A 27,190-nucleotide genomic window follows, 5' to 3' on the forward strand; every position below is an offset into this window, starting at 1 on the left:
CACACACACACACACACACACACACACACACACACACAGAGAGAGAGAGAGAGAGAGAGAGAGAGAGAGAGAGAGAGAGAGAGAGAGAGAGGTAAACCATGCACTCATCCACTCATTTTGATATGCCCTGACAAGCTCAATGGGTAGGCATTTCTAATCCTCCCCATGACTAGCATACATTCTCCCCTCCCACTTTCTTTAGTCAACTTGCAAAATCAACATTTCATCTCTGCTACCACAGACCCAACCTGGGGCATAACCCTTACGGCTATTTTCCCAAATTCTTACATAGTTGGTTCCTGTAGCCCTTACTTTTAATCCTTTTGCTTCTGAGTTATGGTGATTCTCTCTTCTTCCCCTCTCTTGGTTCCTTGACCAAATCTAAAAGTCCTGCCTCTTTCATCCTGCCCAGCTGTTGACAACTATATTTCCCAATCAGAGCCAACTGGGGGCAGGCTTACATTTATGTCTGAACTAGCATATTCCCTGGGATATGCTAAATTAAGGCAAAGCATTGGAACCAGTCCCTAACACAATGCCTTTGTGTTTATTTACTTTCCCATTCACTTTCCACAGAACAGGATGAATGGTATTTTTCTAATGCATCTCTGAACATCAAATCACCAAATGAGTAAATAGCTCACTGCTTTTTGTGTTGTTCTCACTCATAAAATTTTTACAAGTTACTGCAGGGGTGAACCTCATAACTTCCCTTTCTGGTCTTACTCCAGTGTGTTTGTTTGTTTTTGTTTTGTTTTGTTCTCCTTCAGTTTTTTGTTTTGTTTTTTTTTTTTTTTTTTAAGAAGCAGAATTCCTTCAAGGTATTTCTCTTATCTATTGTGATGAAACATTTTACATCAAATAAATACAGTGACATCTAGCATGTCATGTGCATAGCCTTGTAATATGAGCAGTGCTCACTGGGATCATCTTGTCTCTACTTGAATTTCTAAAAGGTTAAGACATAGACTTTCCAAAGGCATACATAATACTCTAGTGTAGAAGTCATGTCAGGAGAATGTTAATGATTATTCTCTTCCTCTATGTCAAAATTATCTTTAAAGTTTACTTCTAAGTCTCAACAGTGTATACTAAAGGTCTTTGCCCTCGGTATTCTTTATTGACTCTTGGACAACTGGCCACAATGCATTTCTCTGGTGCCATCAGAATAGCATACCTTTGTGAATGACAGGTAAGTCCTTTAGAAAACAGACATATTGAGTCTTTGAAGAGATAGCCTTTGCATCTTTCTCAATGTTTACTGTTTAGCATATATAGATGGCTAACATTTGTCATGCATTTTGGTTTGTTTTGTTTTTATTGTTGCTTTTTATTTTTATTTTGTTTGTTCAGCAAAATGGTCCTCTTGGTTTCTTGTCTGAATCTCATAGGACCAAAATGGTCCTATGAGATTCAGACAAGAAAAACTTAAGACACCAAATTTTGAATTAAAAAGGCCTTAGAAGATATAATGAAAACTTCAATGACAAAGATGAGTTTTTCAAAAGACTTACTATTTTCCTTGAGTAGATTCATTTCAGTCAGACATTATATACTCTTATAACATCTACTTGCTCTATGGGTCTGGTCATGTTGGTTACCCTTTCCTATCTTATTTGTTCAACAATAGAATTAATATAATACTAAACTCTCAGATTTGTGGTGGTAATTGTGGTAGTAATTGTATATATATATAAATACAAAATATCAAGACTTGACATAAGTAATTTACAAATAGTAAAGCACATTTCATGATGAAATTTTAAAGTATATCTAATATTTTATCAGATGGTTATGATTTCATGTATTTGTTGTTAGAGCTCAGTGTTGAGTATATATAAAATATATTTGCCTATGTGGTATAACCTTCTTTTGAGGTACCTAGATGTGTGAATGTAGGTTGTATAAATAATTCCACTTGCCAAGCTCAGAATATCAGGGTATTCTATCAATGTTGATGTTAACACAATCAATGAAACATATAATAACATATCTTCAGTCTCTATGTATCTATCCTAATCCCCAACAAGACCAGATTTTCAGGTTACAACCACAAGCAGACCACTGTCTCCAGGTTATTCCCCCAACAAATCTAAGCACTCAGTTTACAAGCCCACCCTCTACCTAATGACCACCCAAAACAGAGGGGAACAGAAATTATGTTTATTATATGACTCCCAACATTAGCCAATCATGTTAAAGGCCACAACCCCTTTCCAATTAGATGATTACACAAGAACCCACACACTGCTTGCTGCTTACTATAAAACCCTTGTACCTATCTAGGACTTCCCCGCCACCAAACCCATTCTGTGTGATATCAGTATATTGGAATGGGCTGAGCTAGCTGGAATAGAATAAAGATCCTGCTGTAAATTACATCAAGTCATTTCCTGTCTGTTTTTTTTGTTTTTTTGGGGGGGCGGTGTAAGGGGGGCAATCACTACACTTCTCTGGCACTACAATACTATTGAGATAGCTTAGTCCACAATCCCACAAGCCCTGACGTTTCTAGGTAGCTTTATCTATCAACTTGAAGGAGCTCAGAGCTATTTGAAGGAATCTCAGTTAGAGGATTGATTGATCCATTGGTCTGTGGGTGTACATGTGGAGAATTTATTTCATTGATTAAATGGTCTTAAAGAACACATGGTTTTCATTTTGTAAAATGACCTTCAACCTTCATTAGTTATCCCTCAATATAGATCAGACCCAAAGTAAGTAGGTCCTACACTGTAGAAATCACTATTCCTATTCATCTGGGCCTGGGCTGCATAAGACAATTAGATGCCTATGAGTCAGGAACAAACCAGTAAGCAATATTTGTATGTAGTTTCTGCTCCATTTCTGTCTTGAATTAACTATAAAATAGTGTGTTTTATTGTTAAATTTTCTTCTATGCATTCTACATACTTTTAGCAATCTCAGCTTAACCCATTCTTCTCTCTTGCCCACTTCTCATACTTATTATTTATGTCATTCATACCAACCTCTCTATACTGTGGACTTCCATCCCCATTCTCAGGACAGCTATTGGAATATAGACAATGCATTTAAATAGTCTAGTCATGGTGAGGACAGATCAACCTATGATTTAAAAGTTACTTTTTTTTTATTTGTGTTTTATAGGGTGCTCATATAACCCTACATGAATGTGTATAAGGTAAAAACCATGCTCCCACATTGAATATGAGATTTTGTACAACCACTATGTAGGTCCTGAAGGAGACTGATTCATTTTATCGTCTTTCTTGTTGTAGTGAAAGTGACTCTGCTTCCTGAGCATGAATGGGAACTGAGTTCCCCATGCACATGGCTCAATATGCATACACTTTCTAGAAAATTCACATGCTACATTGTTTACTTCTTCTCTTCATATATATATATATATATATATATATATATATATATATATATATATATAAGATTTTCTTGTTTATGAATTGTAAAGCTACTGCGATATAATGTGTATAAATGTCAGCATGGGTTATGGCTATGTATTCATGCTCTTTATTTGTTCTTGAGGGTGATTATGCTGTTCATGGTGGTTTTTAGACATATTTTGGACATGGAAGTGTGCCCACTAACAATCATCTAGGAGTATAAGTATTCTGTGGAAAAATCAATAGAAGGAAGCAATAGGAATACAATTCTGTAAATCCCCCTAACAATATCTAGCAGATGATTTGATCCCAATTCAGGGACCTGAGAAGCTTGGTCTCTGGAGATCAGACATTACTGATTGGTGGGCTTTGCTCCTGTGGCTGCCAAGTAAACCTTACAATTCACTTATGTATAGAGGAAAAACTCTTCTCACATTTACATATTAAGTTTTACGTTCTATCATAGATGAGAGAATTTCAAGTTGATATAAAGTATGTAGCCTTGATGTTTATTACAATTCACACTAATAAGCTAACTGTATTCCTGAATTCATCTGACCGTTTCTAGTTGAGGTCTCCAAGCAAAGCCATGGAGGCAGAAACTGGAAAAGAGAGAGTGAAGGAGCACAGCTTACTAGCGTGATTTCCTCTGCTTGCCTAGTGTGCTTTCTGACAGCTCCTGGGAGCATCTGCTTATGAGTGGCACAAGCTATAGTTGCTAGTGCCTTCCATATCAACCAGTAATGCAAAATATGTCCTCAGACTTTCCTATAGGCCAATTGGTGGGTGATATATTGTCCATTGTTGTTTCTCTTTGCCTATGTTCACAGCATGTGACATATTTATAACAAACAAGCCAGAACCAGATCCAGTTTTGTAAGATATATAGATGTGTATGTATATACATACATATGCAAAACATGTATATATATGGGAAAATTATCAGTGGAGTGAATTCTATATCTAAAGTAAAATATAGTGATTCATTCATGGTGGGGGATAGAATAGTGTTGTGGAAGCCATTTAGATTTCAGAATGAAGAAAGAAAAAAACAATTTCTGCCTGGTTTACTTATTCTAACAGTTTTCAACATGACCAATTCTGAATGAAAACACATCCATCCATCATTTTAATATTTTCATTACTAGGCAGTTATAATTCATGTTTATTGCCACTTTTCAATCTAAAAAATACAAAATCTAAATTTTACTGTTGCTTTGCCCTATGAATAATGGAATTTCACAAGGAATCTTTCTGTAGCTTTTGCGACTTTGTTGATGATACCCTAAACTATGTAGTTAATCATGTATAGTTTAATTTTAGTTCATAAGAGGCCTTAGTGCATCTATGTAGAAGTTGTAGCTTGTCTGATAAAATGCAGTTGTGTTTTCAGTAGAGCAGTTATATCACAATATGATTCAACATATTTCAATATCTATACTAGTATGTTGAAGCTTGCTGTCAATTCATGTTTACAACTAAGTTTCCAAATTAGTTAAAATATTTATAAAGTAATAGAGTTTTACTTAAAACTAGGTTACCTCTATAAAGCATATTTATCATCAGTGGTCTTCCCATTTATGGGGTAGTACTCTTATTTGGATTATAGAAAATAAATACAGGAGAATGCCTTGCAATAGGGATTGCTGATTAGAAATTACTATTATTTAATCTAAGTGGAAATATCTGGTCAGTTTTAAATTGGTCTTTTATAGTAGCAAAATATTAAACCCACTCCTTTTCATGTACCATCCGAAGATTTTTCCAATTCAAACGATATAGCTCTCAACAGTAATAAATTCAATAATTAATAAACCTATATACACATTTCAATTTATAATAAGTGGGTGTGAATAACTTACAAATATTCAGAACCATCAGTATTTGATTACGTATTATTATAACCTATCAGAAGAAACGTTTTTAATTTGTCTAGCATCTGTTATTTGCCATGTTTTGCTTTTTACAGAAGCATGGAGAGATTCATTATCTTTCAACAATAAGAGAATTCATATTTCATTATAATATAGTGCTAGACTAAGCATAAAGTGAATAAAAAAGAAACAAAAAGGAAAAGAAGGATATGACTGCTCCTAGATATGGGGAAGGAGAAATTTTATTGTGGATGAAAGGGAGAACATAGCCAGAGGCAGGAACCTTGGACAGAGACTAGAGCTGTCATCACCTGAGCCATGTGAGGAGAGGGAAAGAGGAAGGACAAAGTGAGAGATGACAACAGGTGCAGAAGAACTTTTTTATAGATCCCATTCAGCAGAGAGAGGCATTCTGGTTGTGCTTCCAATAAGATAAACCACTAAAGGTAGAAAACATGCAGTGTCTGAAAGGTAGAACACACATGGATAAAGTATAACACAGTTAATGCACTGAAAGTGAGGTCACAGGTTCTCTTCAGTTCTAAGGTTGTTCTAGTGGCAATGACAGGAACTACTGGGTTGTAGGCAGGCCAATTTTTCCTTGAACAACCTTTGTACTTCTAGTGTTTTCATGGTCTTAAATTGACTTTAGCTAATGACAACAGTAAAATAAACTCAATGAAACATAACAACAGCTGTCACCAAAGCCTAGTATTGCAAATATTTTACATTCCACTTGTTTTAAGATGTGGGTGATTTCCAACATTTTGTGATTTTTTTTTTCCCCAAAGGCTCTTTAAAATAGTCCTATGTTTTACGTTTATCTTATTTTAAGGCAAATATCAGCTTGGAGAGACACAATCTTAGTAGTAAAAGGTATAAATTATATGACTTACTGAGCATAGACTTTACTGTGAGTTTTATATACTTTGACTTCAGCCTTGTGTTGTCCTCAAATGCACACTTGAAGAACATATTCCCTAAGTACCCATAATGTGCATTTGAGCACTGAATGTGCACTGAAAAGATTTCAATGAACAAAATATACATCAGGAGACAATCTGGTGTTGCCAGTAATATAGGAGGGGTAGGAGATGAGATCTAAGTTAAAAAGAGGAATTCATTTCTAGTAGCAGTGTTTGAAGATGGATGTCTGTGTTGCAGTCTGTTAAATGCAGTGTCTACTGAATGTTTGTGTGTTTCCGTATCTGTGTGTTTGCAAGTGTGTGTGTGTGTGTGTGTGTGTGTGTGTACACATCTCTAGGCAAAATTGTAGGATTAGTCCCAAAAGATACAATAGTAGATACTTACTATTAGATACTATTAATAAGAAGTAAGGTGGATCTTCAAATATCTCTTTGTAGATGACTGTGGGCATCCACTTCTATCTTTGCCAGGAACTGGCATAGCCTCACAAGAGAGCTATATCAGTGTCCTTTCAGCACAGTCATCTATAGGATAGAACACAGAGACCCCAATGGAGGAGCTAGAGAAAGTACCCAAAGAGCTGAAGGAGTCTGCAACCCTATAAGTGGAACAAAAATATGAACGAATCAGTACCCCCAGAGCTTGTGTCTAGTTACATATGTAGCAGAAGGTGGCCTAGTTAGCCATTGCTGGGAAGACAGGCCCTATTGGTCTTGCAAACTTTATATGCCCTATACAGGGGAACGCCAGGGCCAAAAAGTGGGAGTGAGTGGGCACAGGAGCAGGTTTGGGGGGAGAGTATAGGGGACAATTGGGATAGCATTTGAAATGTAAATGAAGAAAATATCTAATAAAATAATTTAAAAAAATCTCTTTGTAGACTTTTTAAAAACTGTTTTTTTTGTAACGTCATAGAATATTTCCTACTCAGCTGACAAAATCATAATACTGACATATCACTCAAAGTAAACTTTAAATGTAAATGCAAAGTCTCATAGCTTGTATGCTGTTTTATAATAAAAAAAAAACACATTAAAAAGGGTTCATGTAAACATTTTACACAACTATAGTTATGTATTCTCGGGAATGTGCTACATTTTCATAGGAAATGTAATAATTATTCAGGGTAGTTCATAAAATGAAACATAGACAATATCCAATTGTCTTATTATGTTTATGTTTAGTTCTCAAGTTAAAGGTCTCATGATTCTAATCTTCACCCCAGTGAAAAGACTTAGGACGAAGGCATTAGCCTGGACAAAATTTCTTCTTCTTAATTGATGCAACAATTTAGAACCATGTGAAGTCACAGAAAAAGAAAAAGAAAAAAACAATACAAAACAAAACTCCAGGCATTTGGGAAAAAAACTCATCACCCCTAACACACACACACACACACACACACAAACACACACACACACACACACGCACACGCACACACACATGTGCACAAACCTACACACACTACCCACACATGTACCCACACACATACCCAACATACACACACATACACATGCGCATGCACATGCACACACACAAACACACACATGCACCCACATGCTTCTGCACACACACACACACACACACACACATACAACCACATGCATCTGCACACACATGTGCAACACACACACTAGAAGGCAGCCATCACCTACAAGCACTCGCCTACTTTGCCACAGCCCATTCATTCATTCCTTGTGCCCATCTGAATCAAAACATGCTGTTTGTTTTTTATCTCTGTCTTCCCAGGGGTTGCAAGTTTTCTTTACCATCAGAGAACTCCTTGGCAAATTGCTAAGTCTCATATAATTGCATAGGTACTTAAAGGCACTCAGCTGTGAACGTTTGTCTCCCTAACTTTGTCTAGTTACACTGTAAGTGATACTATGGAAAGGCAGTATTTCTGTAACAACTGTCATTGTATAAGTTAAATACCATAGCCCAGGACTTTTACATTCCAAGTGAAGATAACTGGCAAATATAGAAATTAAATTTCATGAAAGGTATATTAAATATGCCAGATTTAAAAATGTGAAAATCATTTTTTTTTTGTGGATTCGCTAAAATTCACATTCATAAAAGAACAGTCCCTATCATGAGCTTGACAAAAGCTATTTAAAGATGAGTGCTTCACTGCTGTCAAGGAGGTGACCAGGGAAAGTCAATCTCAGCAAACTGCCTCCTAAATGATAAAAGTGTGTCAAGATGCTCCTCACCCAATCTGTGATGAACAGGCTGCCAGGGAACACAATCCAGTCGCCTATTTGGTAGTGGTGTAATCTGAGAAAGATTCAGTATATTCTGAATGGAGTAGGCAGTCAATAATATTATATAGTATGAAATCCAGTATTTTCATTTCATAGCTCAAAAATAAGTAGTTCTTAATAATATACATGAACAAAATTTTTAAGCTCAGTAACTTTTCCATAGTACCGCATGCATGTCTTATGTGCTACATGCTAGGAATGAGATTGTTGCTAGGTTACTCTTGGTGCTAAGCTACTGGCTATTAAGTTTATAACAACAGCAAGGAGAAAGCCATTTATATGAAGACCTATAATATCATGCATATCATGATTCATCCGTAAAGCTCTCCATACCAGCTGTAACCACTGTTCAACTGCCAATTGAAAAGCTCTGTAGGTTGATATTGTGTACATTTTTTACCCCTTCCAGTAACAGTGTCTTCATAGACGACTACAAAGTATGATTTTGTAGCTGGGTTCCTGGAGAACACATGGAATCTTATTTGTATATTTATCTGGTATTAAGCATACAAATGATATATGATAAACTTCTATGTAGTGATTAATCACATTTTTTACTCATTCACATATATAAATATTGTGTAAATTATGATAACTACCACTGAAAGTGTAAATAAATAAAATTTCATTTATATGGTACAAAGATATCAAGTAAATTCACACTGTAGGTATAAACTAATTTCCAGAACATTAATGTTCAATTGTAAAGTTGATCTAAAGGAACTGTCCTTGTGATTACAGGTTTGGTTACAAAAATACGGCTACCTCCCACCAACTGACCCCAGAATGTCAGTGCTGCGATCTGCCGAGACCATGCAGTCGGCTCTAGCTGCCATGCAGCAGTTCTATGGCATTAACATGACAGGAAAAGTGGACAGAAACACAATCGAGTAAGTAATGCCTTCTAAATTCCTTCTGTCATTATTCTTAGAGTCCAGTGAAACCTCAAAACCTACACAGATGTCAGCCACCACTCTTGGGATATTGTATTTCATGATCTTTTCTAATTTGCAGCGTCTTCTGAGGGTTCTCATACCATGTCATATCCAAGGTCAGGTTTCCTCTCGTGATTTCAAGAACACATTTTTGAAGCAAGAAAGAAAATACGATCAAAGCTCAACGGAAATGCATCTTTTAAAGATGTTCTACTGAGAGGCAGTGGCTGATAGATGCTTTGTGTAGCTTGGGAGAGACTGCTGATCACATCTCTGCAAAGTGGTATCATGGTATCATCTTCACACTGGATGGTATGCAAGTGGAAATAGTATAAATAATGGTCTTATGTTGAACTGGCTAGGAAGATTCAGAAATGGACTGCTTCTAGTTTGCTGATTACCCAGTCGTGAAAGTTCTCTAAATGAAATAAGTACTATTTTCATTTGAAGTTGCCTACTTTAAATTTCTAAGGGACAAAGAGCTTGTCTATTCCTTGTATTTGTTAATTTATTGTTTTATCCATTATTCCCAATAGCTTTAACAAGTGGTTCCAGTAAATACTTCACGAAAGACTACTAATGTAGCTCTATGTTTCCACAACTGTGTAATAGAATATTATTTTTATCACAGTCCCCTACTAGGTTGTACAAACTGGGGAAGAATTATTTTTGGTTCTAGACGATGAGGGACAAATTGTTTCCCTCTAGAGGAAGGCAAATGTCTTTGTATTCTTAGAACTCTTGATGCTCATTAAGTTAAAATATCTCTGTTATTTGTTGATTATACATTACCCTTCACAATAGACAAAAATACAATTTTCTTTCCATCCTTACAACACAATAAATAAATAAATAAATAAATAAATAAACAAACCTGAATATCAAAGGCCAAATAAAGTGTAAGGGAATTTCTGAACACAGACCTTTTGTTATTAAGCCTGGGGACATTAGCTTGCTGGATATGTCAAGAAATATCATTCATTTTTCTTTTTAGAAATGAAATATCATGACAAAATTCTGACTTTTCAGCTTAATTGTACCTTTAATACTGAAATTCTATGTTCCTTTCTAATTCTTACATGAGGTTGTTAGTCATAGTATCACTATTCCACCTAGACAGGAGCGCGTATGATTTAGTCTTTAAAATTAAACTTCAAATTAGGGTTTAAAAACAAGGTCTTAAGTCCCTTAGTGATTTTAATAGAAGTATAATAAATTACTTGTTCAGACCTCAGAATACTAAAGTCAGGAATAAGTTAACTGCATTCTGCAACAATTAGAAATCTCATATCAGTATTGGGAATGGAATTTCAACATCTCATCCCCGAGCACCTCTGGTCATTGTCATTATCTTTTCATAGAGAGACATTAGCCATTTCTTAACTATAAGTATCCATCTTCATAAATAAACATAGGCTTTGCTAATGAGGACAAGCCTAGTCTTGTGCTTTGTTTCTGGTTGTTGCCCAATATTATCGCACCTAAGGCCCACTATGCATCTCAACATTATACTGCTCTTGGCATTTTTCTGGTTCCCAGATGTAGAATCATTAGTCTGTTTCATTTTCTTGGAGCTTCAAAGACAACATTTTTAAAGTGCAAGTAAATTGAAGATTTGGGAAAACAGGTTACATTTTGAATATCCTACTGCCAAAGAAAAATGAAGTATTTACCTCTTACTAGATATGAAAGCTAAGAAGGAGGCTGGACAGATGTTTCAATGTTGAGAGTGTTTATTGCATTATAGAAGACCTGAATTCAGTTTCCTACACATCAGGAAGCTCTCAGCCACCTAAAACAACAGCTCCGGAGAGTCAGATTTCTTTATTAAAGCAGATACATAGAGTATCAGATCTCCCATGTGTCTCTCTCTCCCACACACACATAAATAAGTAAAATATGTCATTTAAAGGATTAAGAAAGTAGAGTCCTCATCTCCTTCTCCCAGTTGTAAGAAACTGGTCATTAAGAGGATACAGGTACGTGAATTGATTTGATTTCCTAATGCATCTAGAGAAAGACAGAAAGACAGGGCTTTGAAGGTCCCTATTTGTGAAAAGAAATTTTTTTTTTTTGTAAGGCAGGAGGGTCTAAAAACTGTGAACATCAAGAAGGGAATATGAATATTCCACAGGTGTTCAGTGACTAAGATTCCACAGCAAGAGAAATGAGCTAGTTAGTGCATAGGAGATATGTAGCCTTTCTCTCTGACACAGAACTGAAGACTAAGAACAGCTACATTGGCAGATTAACACCAATTAAGTCATTCTGCTTGCCTTCTGTTTATTTGCTTACTTCTTCTGTGATTTTTTTAAAACAGCTATATTCTTACTGAATTTTAATAATATGTTTATTTTTGTTTTTTATTGTTTAAATTAACAAACATCTTTGCCTTTAACAGTCAGAACCTGACAGTTATTTAGTTCTAGATGAAATTAAACAAGTACCATTACCCCTTCTATAATTTCTTTATTTCCCTTTCTCTCTCTCTCTCTCTCTCTCTCTCTCTCTCTCTCTCTCTCTCTCTCTCTCTCTTTGGTTTTTCAGGACAGGGTTTCTCTGGATAGACCTGTCTGTCTTGGAACTTACTCTGTACTGTAGACCAGGCTGGCCTCGAACTCAGAAATCCCCCTGCCTCTGCCTCCCAAGTGCTGGGATTAAAGGCATGTGCCACCACTGCCCAGCTCTCCCTCTCTTTGTTGAAGCAAATCCCCACACCACACCACCTACCCACATACACACATCTGCTCTAGAGAGCTTGGACTTAATCCTTGTTGTTGTCAATGTTTTTTAAGCTACTACTGATGTTTTATGATTCTGGTTCCTCATATCAAATATTTTTAATTATTAGGCCTCTAAACATGCTATAAAATCATTTTCCTGTGCTTGCTTAACTCATATGATTATATAGTGATAATCATACCAAAACAGCAATCTACTACATTATATAGATTATAAAGTATGGAATCCATAGGCATAATGATCCATACCTGTAATGTACAACATACGATGTAGAAGCAATTCTGATTGACACAAGTCTGAGGCCAGTTTGGTATACACTGAGTTTTCTGCAAGTCTCAGAGAGAGGGAAACCTTGTCACAGAACAATAACAAACGAATAATAAATCACAGGCTAGGCAGCAGTTAAGAATGCCCGCCGCTGTCTTAGCTACTTTTCAATTTTAAAAAATCCTGTGATTAAGGCAACTAATCGAAGAAAGAGTTGACTGGGCCTTCAGTTTCAGATGCTCAGTCTGTGACAGCCATAGCAAAGAGCTCAGCAGTAGGCAGGGACAATTCCTCTCGAGCTGGATCTGAGACCTTGCATCTTAAGACACACCAAGAGGTAGAAAGATAACTGGGAATGCCATGGGCTTTTGAAAACTTGATGGCCATCCCCAGGGGCACAACTCCTCCAAAAATGCCATCCTTCTACGTATTTCACAAAGTGTTTCACCCCTTCAGACAAGGCATTCAAATACATGAGCTATGGAAGCCATTCTCATTCACGTCACCACACCCAGTAAGTGTTTGAAACCCTCCTAAGCTTGATAGAGCTTATCTCAAAACAACAAAAAGAACAAAATATGTCCTACAGTTACAGCCTTACTAAAACACTGCCTTTTAGTCATTTGAGAGGCAACCAGTAAAGGTCGAATTTAGACTATTCATGGTCTTTTTTTTATTCATATAAATCATGATCATATACTTTTCATTCTTATATCTTCATGTCCGCGTGTTCACTTGAGATTGCATTCCTTTAGGCTCCAGTCTGCTTCCTACATGTCAGGTAGCCACATTCTCTGTGAACTCATGTATCCTACCTGCAAGTTCCTCTTTTAAGCTCTGAGTGGGTTAAGTAATCCATTTAACCAAGCTCACTTAAATTCCTTAATGAATAGAAAATAATGTAGTGGGTATAAAACGATAATTTATCAAGTTGAGAAATAGAAGGCTCATTATGTAGGGCATTTCTGGGGTTTTGGGGTTTTTTGTTTTGTTTTGTTTTCTTTCTAATTTAAATGTAATTGTGGTTGTCTTCTTTAATGTGCACATGGTAGTGTATAGTGAATAATGCTTGAGGAGAGGGCTATTTCTTACAGTAGTTAATATTTTCTTTGGAATTCTGTCCACTTTTGTATATATGGCAATTTGTGTGTACTAATGTGTGCGTGTGTGTGTGTGTGTGTGTGTGTGAGAGAGAGAGAGAGAGAGAGAGAGAGAGAGAGAGAGAGAGAGAGAGAGTGAATATTTGAAGAGTTTAGATAATCTACATAATGCCAAAAAATTCAACAAAGTCGATTTTTTTTTTTTTTATTTAAACTGTTTTAACTCGAACTAGAATTTCCAAAAATTTGCTAGGAAATTGTAGTAGTATTTAAAATCTTAATTTGTTAATTGGGATGATTAATGAGATATTCTGTGAACCATTATATGTTATGTACACATCAGTAGTCTGCATTCTTCTTTTTTCTAGATGTCAAGATAATACACTAATGCTAATACTTTTCAATTTAGAAAAAAAGATGCTATCTTAGTTATTTAATTTTATTTTTACTGTCTTAATGTGCTGCTGGCTTTCACACAGTATTGTGCTGGTGGGTGGGTCTGACTTCATTTTGGCAGCTGCGGAAGCTGGTAGATAAAACAGAGGGCTTAGACTCATCTGAAGGTAACATATTAATAAGATCAGACAAGAGCTGAACTTTTCTTTTTGATAACTGTGGTGACTAATACGTTACTCTCTGTTTCTTCCTTTTCCACTTTGTCTTGTGGGATGTACATGTGTCCAGGCAAGCAGATAATAGGCTGATAGAGAAAAAACTAAGCTCTCAAAGTTTGAGCCATGTGTATATTTGAGCACTCTCTGTATACCTGGTGGATCTAGTCCTGTACAGATGCAGCCTGGGAATGTGTGAAGAAATTAAAAAAAAAAAAAAAAAAAAAAACATTGTTAAGCATTGCTAGAAAAATCTGGGACAGCTCTAAGCTGCTTGATACCGCTTCCTCTTAAATAAAATTTGGGAATTATGGATGATGAAAGCATGTCTGACCCCTTGCAATATATATTTTTGAAAGCAGTTTTTCTCTTAGTTAATGTAGGTACCAATGTGGTGTCCAATTACACCTCTGAGAGCTGGCCTCTCTTCCATTCCCTTCCAGGGACATTACTTGTAGCACCTCTGCTGCGTCACCAGATACATAAACCCCACTAGTGTTGAGCAGAACCTGCCTGTGCACAGCCGTTATCACAGACTTTGAAAAGTTGAAACTACAAGGTTGCTTGGCATGAGGATTCCCAGAGTAGCCCCAGCAGCATTGAAAATCCTTTCTCAACAGCACAGCAACAGAGTATTGACTAGTGTTCACAGTTTGCAGTGTTCAGCATCATCTAACTCGAAAACCAAATCTTACTAACTTTAGTGGGCACTGTTGTGTGCGGAGAAGAGGTAGATTATGTATTCATGTACAAATGTTATATTTCTGAGCTGGTTACTACTTATGAAACATGTGAAAACAAATCGCTGTTGTGATATATGTTAACAAAGAATTAGAGCTGTCTCTGAGTTGAATGAGATGCTCTCCTGAACATAAGATCAGACATCATGCTGACTGAAAAAAACCTTTCATTTCTACTACATTTAATCCTGAAATGAAGGGTGGCCTCCAGGGAGTTAGTAGTTTGGAATGTATGTAATTTGACTTGAAAAGGGATTGATTTTCCTTATAACCAAGGTATTTAGACTAGACTGAGATTAGTTATGTCTGATAACTGAGGATAATTGTGATGTCCACATTTCTATAAGTATACTACTACTACCAATAATAATGATAATAATCATAATAATAATGCAGAAATTATAAATGTGTGCTTTAAAAGTGTTATCTTTCTTGCAAAGAAAGTAATTTTTGGTGCGTTTTATTATTCTCATAATATGTATAGTGTAAGAATAGCTGATTTAAGCAAGTTGGTTCTAAAACATTAACTCACTTTCAAAAACAAAAGTTTTTTGTTTGTTTTAATTTGAGGTCATTCTATAATGAGCATGCATCTGTTTTATATAATGACATTTTAAAAAGATGACAGTAAAAGCAATAGGATAACATACTAAAAATAAATGAATATATTTCTAGACAAATGCTATATTTCTTTGTGTGTGCTAGAATGATGGTGACATGTTGGGTCTCGAACTCACAAACCTCCTTTAACCTTCCCTCCAGGGACCATGTTTTTAGTTTACATGAAAGTTCCCAGTTACATCATGAATATTCACAGGCTCCATTTCTAAAATCAAGTCTACTTAATATAATGTGTGTGTGTGTGTGTGTGTGTGTGTGTGTGTGTGTGTATGTGTGTATGTATATATATATATGCACACATGATGGAAATAAGAAAAGAAAATCACTTTCATTTGTTTTTTGATTTATCCACACAAAGTTCAAGGATGATCTTGTTATTTAGTAAAAGAGTTTGATGAGAAAAACAAATGAAAAACAGAAACAAAGAAAACAACAGATATACATTTCAAGGGAAACTCTGGAAAATCCTTACCAACATTCTGCTGAGACAAGATTCAAGTGTAGGTAGCAGACATCACAGTGATCAAGTGTCATGGCCAAGGAAACATATGACATTATGACATTATACTACACATTAAAATCAACACATTGAAAACAGTGTTTCATTTCAGTGTTAAGCTTCATCTTGTGGTACTGAACTGCTTATGCTTAAAAATACTTTTTATGATTTAACTTTTCTAATGTAGTGTGTTGAAAAACATTTTATGATTATTAAATTTGATTAACATTGGGAATAGAAATAATGATCGATATTAAAGAGAGAATTTGAAAAATGCCAGCACTATATGAAGGAGCAATGTATTGTTCTCCAGGCTTGGGGAGTGCGTCTCTGCCATAGAAAACCCTGTCATTTGCATGACTGATAATAAAATCCACTGGAAAGGTGGTACAATGTTTATGACACAGGTTGCTCTTCCAGAGAACCTAGTTCAATTTTCAATTTCAATTTTATGGTGGGTTACAATCATCTGTCTAGCTTTAAAAGATCTAGCACCCAATTCTAACACCATAGGGACCAGGGACACAGATGTTATATAGACATATATGAAGACAAAACATCCATATACATAAACATAATTGAAAATATAATTTAAAAGAAAGTGTTAACTCATAACCAATGCAAAAAGTGCTGAAAGTCTAAAATCAAATCAAAATTATACAATAGTTTTCAATAGTCAAACATATTATAATGAGATGTGGTAAGGAAATAGTTTAAACATATAGTAAAATATTATGAGTTATTATATTGGAATATTATAAATAGTAATTATAATGGAAAATTCATCTGGAAAAAAAAAAACACTTAATGTTCACACTGGATGATTCCTTAGTTCCATTTCATAGATGGCATGAGGAGTGGAGATTAGCTCAAGTTTACATCCTGTCTTCAACAGTATATATTATTTTTTAATGTATTTTTCATGTTTATAATTTATTTATTTATTTTGTACACACTGATATATGGAGTTACACCTGGAACAGGAGTTAAATACCATGCTAAGTGCCAGGTGGGTTCTGGGAATTGAACCTGGATCTTCTGGAAGAGCAGTCAGTGCTGTTAGCTGCTAAGTCTTCTCTCCAGACCCTCCTTTCTGCAGTTATCTCAAAATACATCATGCATCAGAGAGAGGAAATGTGCTAAAGGATTTGAAATGTAGCACAGTAAGTCTTCACTCATTCTGGAAATGCATGGTATCTATTAAGATTTATATTGCAAGAACATTGAACATGGACCTTTTACCCATCACCTTATGGAATACTGTCTGTCCTTCTTTTGTAATCATTAAGAAGAGTTTCTGAAAAATACTCAACTTTTTTTTTTCTTTTCTTTTTTTTTAAAGCTGGATGAAGAAGCCTCGATGTGGTGTACCAGACCAGACAAGAGGCAGCTCTAAATTCAACATTCGTCGAAAGCGCTATGCATTAACTGGACAGAAGTGGCAACACAAACATATCACTTACAGGTATGCATGCTCAGCCCTACCTCTAGAACTTGTTCTATTGCTATTTGTTTGGACATTTTGTTTGATATGTGGTATTTTATGAACAAGAACTACATGAAAAGTGGTGCTATATTGTCCTAAAGCATTTACAAGCAAAATAAAAAGGGAACAAAATGGCCATGAGGGGACATTGAAGACATTCTTTGACTTTTTATTTATTTATCTATTTTATTTATTTGTTTGTTTGTTTGTTTGTTTGTTGTCTCTTTGCATTTGGTGCCTCACTGTTTCCAAAGGATGCCAATATTCTGAGGGCTATGATATTTATGTTTTAATACAGTATAGTCTTTAACAAGTATTTATAGTCTTTAGAAATAAACAAATGATGAAGTCTCTAAGTCCCTCTTTTAAATGATAGGCGTTTGAAATGGTTAGTAACTGTGGTAAGCACTATATCCACTTCATCTTGTTTTTTCTTTTTTCTTTTTCTTTTTTGATATTTATTGAAGTCTGAATCCTTCTGTGCTATCTTCAATCATGCAAATTGATGTCTCACCTAGGGTGATAGTTACTTTATTGGAATATAATATGGCTACTTATTTACCCACTGAAGGACTATGTCTCATAGACTTGTGGTATAAACAAAAAGATTGCTCAGCTCTGTGAGATAACAACAAATAAAATTTAGGACCCTGTTCTTAGGAAATACATAGCAGTGTAGAGGTTAAACAATTATATAAATGCGATAAATATAAAAACAGGAATGGAAATGACACACACACACACACACACACGAAGGTAAATCAGGATTGTCTAAGGTGTTCTAGAAAACCAGAGAGTGTTGTGAAAGAAATGATTCTTATAGCCAAGGTCTATAAGGAGATTTGAAAGAAATTATTAAGGAAATGGATAGAAATGGAAGGTACATTATGAAGAAGGTATGCCAGAAATACCTCAATCAATGTGTGTGATTAGAACAGGAATTTTATAATACTTGCTATTTTCATAAAAACGCCTTAATGAGGTGTTAAAAGAAAACTTTAAAGTGATTTGTTTTGGTTTTCTTTATCTAGTATAAGTTATTTGTGTTTATTTACCTTATAGCCTCATATTATCCTCCAAGATAGAATGACACCAGGTAATTGTTTTATGAAAATTAGGTGAACTGCTATTCAGATGAGTTAAAAAATAAACTTGCCTTTTTCCTATGAATCTAGTATTCAGAGTAATTTAAATTTTTCTGGGGTTATTCATTCAGAAACATTTCATACTAATTATACTATTTGCATTTTCAAAAGAAAGTTAAACTTTATTCAAATAAATGAATATGAAATACTGTTTGCATCCCAGTGAGGGCAATATTAATGCCTGCTGTCAAAGAGCCTTCTTTCTATATTGAACTTTGTTATCACGTAGTACATAGTGAGAAAATGAGACACTGATTGAAAATAACTTGTATACTTTATGAAAGATTGATTGATAGCAATTGATAGCAATTCTTTTTCTGGTAAGGTGAAATAAAAGGTATTGGTAAATGTAACAAAACTTTAGAAAATATAGGATTTCAAAAAATTAAAACTGTCATACTTTACATGTTTCTATTCATAAAGCCTAATTAATTCTATGCAATTACAAAACAATTAAAATTATGACCATCTTAAATAATATGAAAATACATTGTCACACCTATTTTCCATCAGTGAATCCTGTCCAGTGCAGTTTTTGTTTCCATGAATATTTTCTTTAGTGTGCTTCATTTGCAAAATCTGATGATCCAAAATCACAAGTGATACCGAATGGGGAATTATTTACTCTACCATTCACTCTGGTTCTGACTATCAAATGACTGCTGAGATTCACCTAAGATTTTTTTCATACCTTTTTTGTGCCTTGATAAATCATTTATTTTTATTACTAAGTAATAAAGATGCCGTAGTTTATTTATTTACCAACTGAAGCATCTCAGTTTTTTTCAGGGTTTCTCTGGAATATGGTTTTATAAACATTTTTGTGCTAGTTTTATGTCCATATGAAATTCTAGATAATTTGAATAAGTACCAAGGAGAATAATTGCTTACTATATATTAAAATGGGGGTGAGTTCTGTATTAAAGTGCCAATAGAGCCTTTCCAAGTAGCTGGTTGTTCTATTTGAAAGGGTCATTAGTGCTAGTTGAAAACTAAGTTGCCTACAGTCTTTTCAACATGTAGCAATGTAAGTATTTGGAATTATAACTGTTTGGATAGCATGTCTTCATTAGGATTACTATTACTGAGATGAAACCCCATGCATAATAGCAACTTGGGAATGAAGGGATTTATTTGGTTTACATATCCTTAATGACACTCCATTGAGGGAAGCAAAAAAACAGGAACTCAAATCTGATGGGAACCAAGGCAGGAGGAGCTAATGCATAAGAATTAGAGGAATTAGAGGAATGCTGCATACTGGCTTGCATTCTCATGGTATCTTCAGTCTGCTTTCCTATAGAACACAGGACCAACAACAAGGGACAAGGAGCTGCCATGAGGATTGCTGATTAAGAACATGCCTTACAGTCTTCCTTACAACTTGATAGTATGAGGCATTTTTGCAATTGAAAATCCTTTTTTCTTTCTTTTTTTTTTTTTGGTTATTTTATTTATTTACATTTCCAATGTTATCCCCCTTTCCCAGATTCCCCTCTGCAACCCCTCTATCTCATTCCTCCTCCCACTGCTTCTATGAGGGAGCTTTCCCACCCACCACCCAACCACTCCTGCCTCACTGCCCTAGCATTCCCCTACACTGGTGCATGCAGCCTCCACAGGACCAAGGGCATCCCCTCCCATTGATGCCAGATAAGGCCATCCTCTCCTACATATGCAGGTGGAGTCGTGGGTCCCTCCATGTGTACTCTTTGGTAGTTTAGTCCCTGATTGCTCTGGGGGGTGTGGCTGGTTGATATTGTTCTTCCTATGGGGTAGCAAACTCAGTTGGCTCCTTCAGTCCTTTCTCAAACTCCTCCATTGGGGACCCTGTGCTCAGTCCTATTGTTGGCTGCAAGCATTCGCATTTGTATTGAGTAGGCTCTGGTAGAGCCTCTCAGCAGATCACTCTATCAGGATCCTCAGCAAGAGCACCTCTTGGAATCAACAATAGTGTGTCTGAGTTTGGTGGCTGCATATGCGATGGATCACCAGGTGGGGCAGTCTCAGGATGGCCTTTCTTTCAGAGAATCCTTACCAAATGCTTGTTTCAAGTTGACATAAGACTAGGCAAAACACAGTGTCAAAATTTTCATTGCTTCAAGGAGATAAAGCCGCTGTATTTAGATGGATTCTTTAGTAAATTGTAATGTTTAGCATTGTCTGCATTTGTTCTAAGAGTATCTTTGGTGAGGTGCCTGATCATATTTTCTGGTTAAAACGTGTATAAATTACACTGAACTGTCTTTCATCATTAATATCCTAAAATACTTTCTCTTGTTCTGTGGCATACACTTTCATTGTCTCTATGATATATTTTTAAAGCAGTTTTATTAATTCTAATAGTATGCATCTTACATTCATTCATTCCTTTGTTGTTTTATGGAATGTCCAAAACTATACCATCAAAAACATCTGGATTTATGAGTGAGGGTAGTGGGTGTCATCTTCTAGTAAATTCAAAAGCTTTCTCCACTTCTCGAGGGCTGGGATTACCGGTGTGTACTACCATATATGTTAATGTGGTGATGGTGAACAAAATGAATGCACATTGCATGCTAGTTAAACACTCTAGTGATTGAAGTACATTCCTAACTACAGTTTTAGTTATGTTAAAAATAATATGGAAAACTGTCCACACTGATTTCGTCTGTATTTATTTACGTGGAAATTTACTCTTCCCTAACACTTTTGCTGAAAACATCTCCATTTTTAAAACTGTATTTCTGTTACACCTTTGTCACAGGTCAGTTGACGTCTCTCCTTTTTCCATTTGACTCCCGACGTGTCAGTTCCAAATTAACATCACATTATCTCAATTATTGTCTCTAAAGCGCTCGCAGTGTCTAGTAGTCTTTTTAAATTTCTGTATACAATTTTAGGCTTTGTGTTGATCATGTTGAGTTTCTGGAATTCCAACTTCAAAATCCATTTCCCACCTCACAATACTGCTTATGATTTTGACTAATGTTGCATTTTGCTCAATAATAATGTAGCAATGAAGGTAAACATATTTTGTCTATTATTGTACAAAATTATTTTTTACTCATTTAGATTTTAGTTAATTTCATAAGTTTGTAATTTTCTCATATGGACAGCATATACATACGTGTGTGTGAGAGAGTGTGTACATAAATATACTATATATACATACATATATACACACACATACATATATATATAGAGATATATATATATACACTGTATATATTCACATATATAATAAGTATATAAAAATATGCTTTGTAAGGATTTTATTTAAATGCTAGCTTCCATATTCTTTTCACATAAAATTTTGCATACTTTGTGGCATCTAAAAAAGAAGTGTATTCCTTCTATAATAACTTTTCTTTCTTTATGTAGATCTCAATTTCTGATCTTATATCTGAGGAAGTCTTAAAATTCTTGTCAAGAGAGTCTCCTGACAAGAGTTTCTTAGTTTTTCTTTGAAAAATTATTTTTTCTACTTCACTTTTGAATGCTAATTTCATTGTATGCTGATTTGTAGGTTCATAGTATTATTACTTATCATCTGACCATTTCATACATTCTATAGTGCTGTCTTACTACATGTCCTTTTAAAAGATAACTGGAATTACAGTCATTTTACTTGTTCCTCTATAGATATGATTTTGGCATGGTGGGGTCCTCTTTCATTCATTCTGTATTTCATGAATCTGTAGAATGTTATCTGTCATTAATACTATAGTATGCTCACACATTATTATATCCACTGTCCTTCCTTTGCAAGAAATCTTTACAACTTTTGCCCCATAATTCCTGTATCATCTATACTGGTTTCCATTCTTTCCTGTGCTTGAAGTTTAGGTATTTCCTGCAATGTTTTACAAGTCATTGATATTTTTTTCTTGGCAATAATGAGAATACCAGAGTTATTCTTCATTTGTTTCAAGTACAATTTGATATTTGCTCTGCCCTTTTATTCTTTTCTTACGGTTTCTATAATGTTGCTCTCTTTCTCCCTCCCTCTCTCTTCCTCTCTTTCTTTCTGATACAAATACATACTCCATATGTGTGTGTATATCTATCTATCTATCTATCTATCTATCTATCTATCTATCTATCTATCTATTTATCTACACACACACACACANATATATATATATATATATATATATATATATATATATATGCTACCTTTTATTAAGATTATGAGATATCTATGTGTTATTTTGAATACCTAGTTTAATAATTACAGATTTTTCAGGTGTTTCGGAATCTCATTTTGTGCCTAGCTTTATCTTTTTAATGGTATATTTTCTCGTATGCAGATAATGCAGTGATGAAGTTTTTGACTACTATATGCAATAAATACATAGTAGTCTAGAAGTTATTTGTAAGTTTAGAAAATAATGAACGTTTACTGAACATCAGAATAAGAGACCAAGGCTAAATACAGAGGTATATTTTTCTCTTAGTTTGAAAACTTGGTGTAGTAAAACGTTGCACTTCCTAGAATGTCATGGTAATTTTTCATAGAAATTTCATCAGAGTTACTTTCTTAAATTAATCAATATTATGTAAGGAAGAAACCTACTAGATAGAATGTCATACTCAAAAATCAGTGTTAATAAATTAATATATAGTATTACCATAAAGATACATAGACTAGTAATATAGAGAAGATTTGATTACACATGAATATCATGCATTTATGGAAATTAATTTATGTCAAGGAATGCATTTCCTTAGTGGAATTCATTTAACCCTCTTCATGCTATAATGATCTTGAGAGAATAGTATCACAAAGGCTCTGTATTTTAATTAAACTCCAAGGAGTCTTACTTTTTTCTTACCTCCAATTATAAAACAGCGGTCTAACTTTGAATGTTGTTTTCATTTATAAAAGGAAAGAGGCAAGTGATTTTTTTCAATTCAATTAGCTTCACTACAGTTGACAAAATTTTTTAATCTTCATTTCATAGTGCTACCCTTTGTTTTTCATTACACATTAGAAAATTTAAAGCCACATACGTTATTATACATTCATGACCATTGATCTCTTTGTGCCTCTGTTATGTCATTTATCGGTTAATACAAAGGTGACATTAAGAAGTACAACTTTCTGCTCGACTCTTTGTCACTGTCCTTTAGAGAGAAGCAATTCTGGGTTAATATTTTTGAGATGAGTGGCTAGCCTCATCCCTCAACCAGGGGAAGTGCCTAGCCTTTGGATATAATTTCTCCATATTTTCTTTCTTTCCCCTTTGTTGATTATTTCAGCAAATGTCATCTCCGTTGGGTCCTGGGAGCGTCTTGCTTTCCGGGCATCTCTGACATTCTGGTGGCTACCACTAGTTTTCCATCCCCTATTGGCTCAATTTCCACCTCTGTTCAATTTCCTGACCCTCTGTACATCTCCCCTGTCTCCTCCCATACTTGATTCTGTACCACCTTTTCCCTCCCCCTCTTTTTGATCCCAAGTACCTCTCTCCCTCTACCTCCTATGATTATTTTGTTTCCCCTTCTAAGTAGGACAAAGAGTACACATGGAGGGATCCAATGGCTCCAGCTGCATATGTAGCAGAGGATGGCCTTATCTGACATCAGTGGAAGAGAGGCCCTTGGTCCTGTGAAGGCTCGGTGCCCCATCATAGGGAAATGCAAGGGCAGTGAGACAGGAGTGAGTGTGTGGGTTAGGGTGTAGCCTCATAGAAGCAGAGAGGAGGGGGAATGGGATAGGGGGTTCATGGTGGGGAAACCACCCCACCAATAAACATTTAAAAGTAAATTTATTTTAGAATGTGAAAAAAAGAAAAAAAGAAAAAAATTAAGCTGCTATGAACATTAAGAAAGGAAGACAACTTTCATGTGGCCTCTTGGTTTTTGGGTGTGTGTCTCTACATTGAACTCTTACTATGGCTCTGAGTTGCACATATGAGGTTTATATTTATTTACAAATACCATCACTTATAAGATCGGAAAGCATATTTTTGGAAAACTCTCGGTGTATAGCTTTGAAAAACTGAGGGACACAGTTAAGCTTAAGGAGGTTACAATCAGTGTGACTGCTCTCTATTGTGTGACTGCTGTACCCATCTCATGCATAGCCACTACATTCCTACCTAGAGCTCACACTTAGACAACTTCATTTGCTTTCATAATTTAAGATTATCCTTGACTTGAAATAAAATTGATACTTTCATTATACATGAAATCACCAATCTCCACTCATGTTTCTCTCAGAATGTGTAGTAAAATAGATTTCCTGTGCCTGCAGGACCATGCCTGTGAGCCAGCTCCTGTCTACCCTCTGTGTGAGTTAATGAGAGTGTTTTTACTGCCACACTTCCCCTCCTACACGTCTTCTGCAACACATAGTCGTATTTATGATGAAAGTAAGATCAGAGTGGTTCTGTGCTCTCACCTTTCCAGAATCTTCCTTCTTTTAGAAAATTATCTGCCTGTCAGAACTACCTCATTTTATCACCTTCTCTTTTATGTTGACTTTATTATACTTCCCTTCAGCTCTGTTCTCTAAATGGACAATGTTTGCCCTGTACTGGCTGTTACTTTGTCTAGACAATCAGTGTTAAGTGTCTTAGGTCTATCTTGCCAGGAAAGCAACATTTACCATCTGCTTAGCTTGCTGCCTCACCCACTCAATTGCTTCCCGAGATTACCACTATTTTTGTTCTTTTAATTTCCCATGCATTGTTGCAAAACAATACAAGTTCCTTTGGTATACAGTCTAGTGTCTAGATTAGTGCTCATTCTGCAGTAAGATTTTGTTCGAATAACATGCTATTGGCACTTTTGAGCCCTAGTGCATAAAGAGGATAACTGCCTCCTAGTGATTTAGTTCACAGTTCAGAATTATGTCTTCAGTTGGCATGCCTCTTATGCCTTAAGATGGAAAATTTACTTCTAAGAAGCTATAACGGTCTTGATGCCTCCAAGAGATGTTTTCTCTTTCAAAAAATAGAGTGCAGGACTCCATGCTGAATGGAGAACAAGTTTTGCAGCAAATGATAAGCAACCATTCCTGAGCAGGCAGAAATTAATATCTTCTATTCATGCTTTCAGTGATGTTAACCTTAGTCGTATATGCACCCTCAAGAATGCAGAATGTCTAGAGACACCACCTGATCTCCTGTCCCACCAACTTCCAAGAGTCCATAAATGCTTTCATTCAGCATTTTCTCCACTATCATATAAATTACTCACAGTGGCTCAAAGAAATTATTTATTGCACAATCCCATGTCAAAAATCATGCCTAATACTACCACTGTTCTTCCTACATTCAAAGAAAAATAAAAGAAGCAAAGGGAATGGCAATGATGAAATATAATATTTAAAAATTATGGGGAAAAACAAGCATATGAATGATAATGGGAAAAACAAGCATATAAATGATTGCAATGCAGAATTAAATAGTTTCAGTTAACTCTAAGTGCTAGACATTTTTTTCCAAAATTTCAACAATCCCATCATAAGAAGAATTAAGAAAATTGAAAAAAGAAACACGCACCACCAGCAACAACAACAAAAAGCCAAACAAACTAAACAAAACCCAGAACAAGCCAAACCAAAGGAAAAGCAACAAGAAGAAATCCTGTGGTACTAACTTTCTTGCTGCCCAGCCAGTGTTGTGGCTCTTAGAATCTGCTGAGACATCTCCACTCAATGGTTTTTTATGCCCTAGATATTTCTTTATCAATCTCCTCACCTGTTCTGCTTGTTGGTGTTTTGCCCAACAATGAAAGTAACCTTTATTCTCTGATGTAATTGTTGTCTCAGTGTCTAACTGCTGAATAAGCTCACCCTTTCTAGTTCTTTCTGAACTATGGCTGTCTATTCAGTTCAGCTCTTTACAAGCTGACTAATTCAAACCGGTTTTTCTTGGTTTCACACTGAATTGCACTCCTTGGGAAAACTGACTCTGAATTGCATGAACTGAACCGCACTGACTACACTGAGTCCATGAACTGAACAGAACTGCAGGAACTTAACTGAACTCAATTGCATTCAACTGAATTGCACTGAGTTCCAATGAACTGAACTCAACTGAACTCCAGTGCATTGCCTGAGCTCAATTAAATTCCCTTACCTCAGTTAGACTTCATTATCAAATATGGTTCCTTCCTTCTTAAAACTAACATTATCTACATGGTTTGAGACTAAATGTGTGTACTGCAAAAGCCCTGTCATCAAGGGCATGTGTGCAATCCTACCAGATCACATAGACCTTAAAATTCTTGGATGTGATCTCTCGCCCAAGCAGCCATGATGATGGATTAAAATTCATCTACAATCCTTTTGTATAGAATAAACAGTTTTCAAGAACAAATTAAAATTTAAGTAATGCTTGCACTATTTAATATGAAGGAATGGAAATTATAATTTTAGATTTATGTAGTTTTATGAATTCCAAAACAATGGATTCTCAGAATGATTAAGAAAATGCTTGTTGCTCTTATCTTCTTGTTCTTGCTCTGTCTTTTTGTCCCTTATGCTCGCTCTCTCTCCCCACTCCCCCATTCCCCATTCCCTTCTTCCCTCTCCCTCTAATGCTCATGGCCTCTCTCTCTCTCTCTCTCTCTCTCTCTCTCTCTCTCTCTCTCTCTCTCT

At 35.5% G+C, this 27,190-nt stretch overlaps 1 protein-coding gene across 2 annotated transcripts in view; it reads left to right on the plus strand.

The window, feature by feature from the left end:
- Mmp16 (matrix metallopeptidase 16) overlaps nt 1–27,190 on the plus strand; it is a 236,855-nt gene that overhangs the window by 95,202 nt on the left and 114,463 nt on the right. For both annotated transcript variants that reach the window (XM_029533283.1, XM_021222087.2), the window contains 2 exons: nt 9,193–9,341; nt 17,309–17,431. In XM_029533283.1, coding sequence (XP_029389143.1) covers nt 9,193–9,341; nt 17,309–17,431 — 272 coding nt within the window. The remainder of the gene's footprint in view (nt 1–9,192; nt 9,342–17,308; nt 17,432–27,190) is intronic.

This window comes from Mus pahari, chromosome 22, assembly GCF_900095145.1.
Source record: "Mus pahari chromosome 22, PAHARI_EIJ_v1.1, whole genome shotgun sequence".
NCBI lineage: Eukaryota > Metazoa > Chordata > Mammalia > Rodentia > Muridae > Mus > Mus pahari.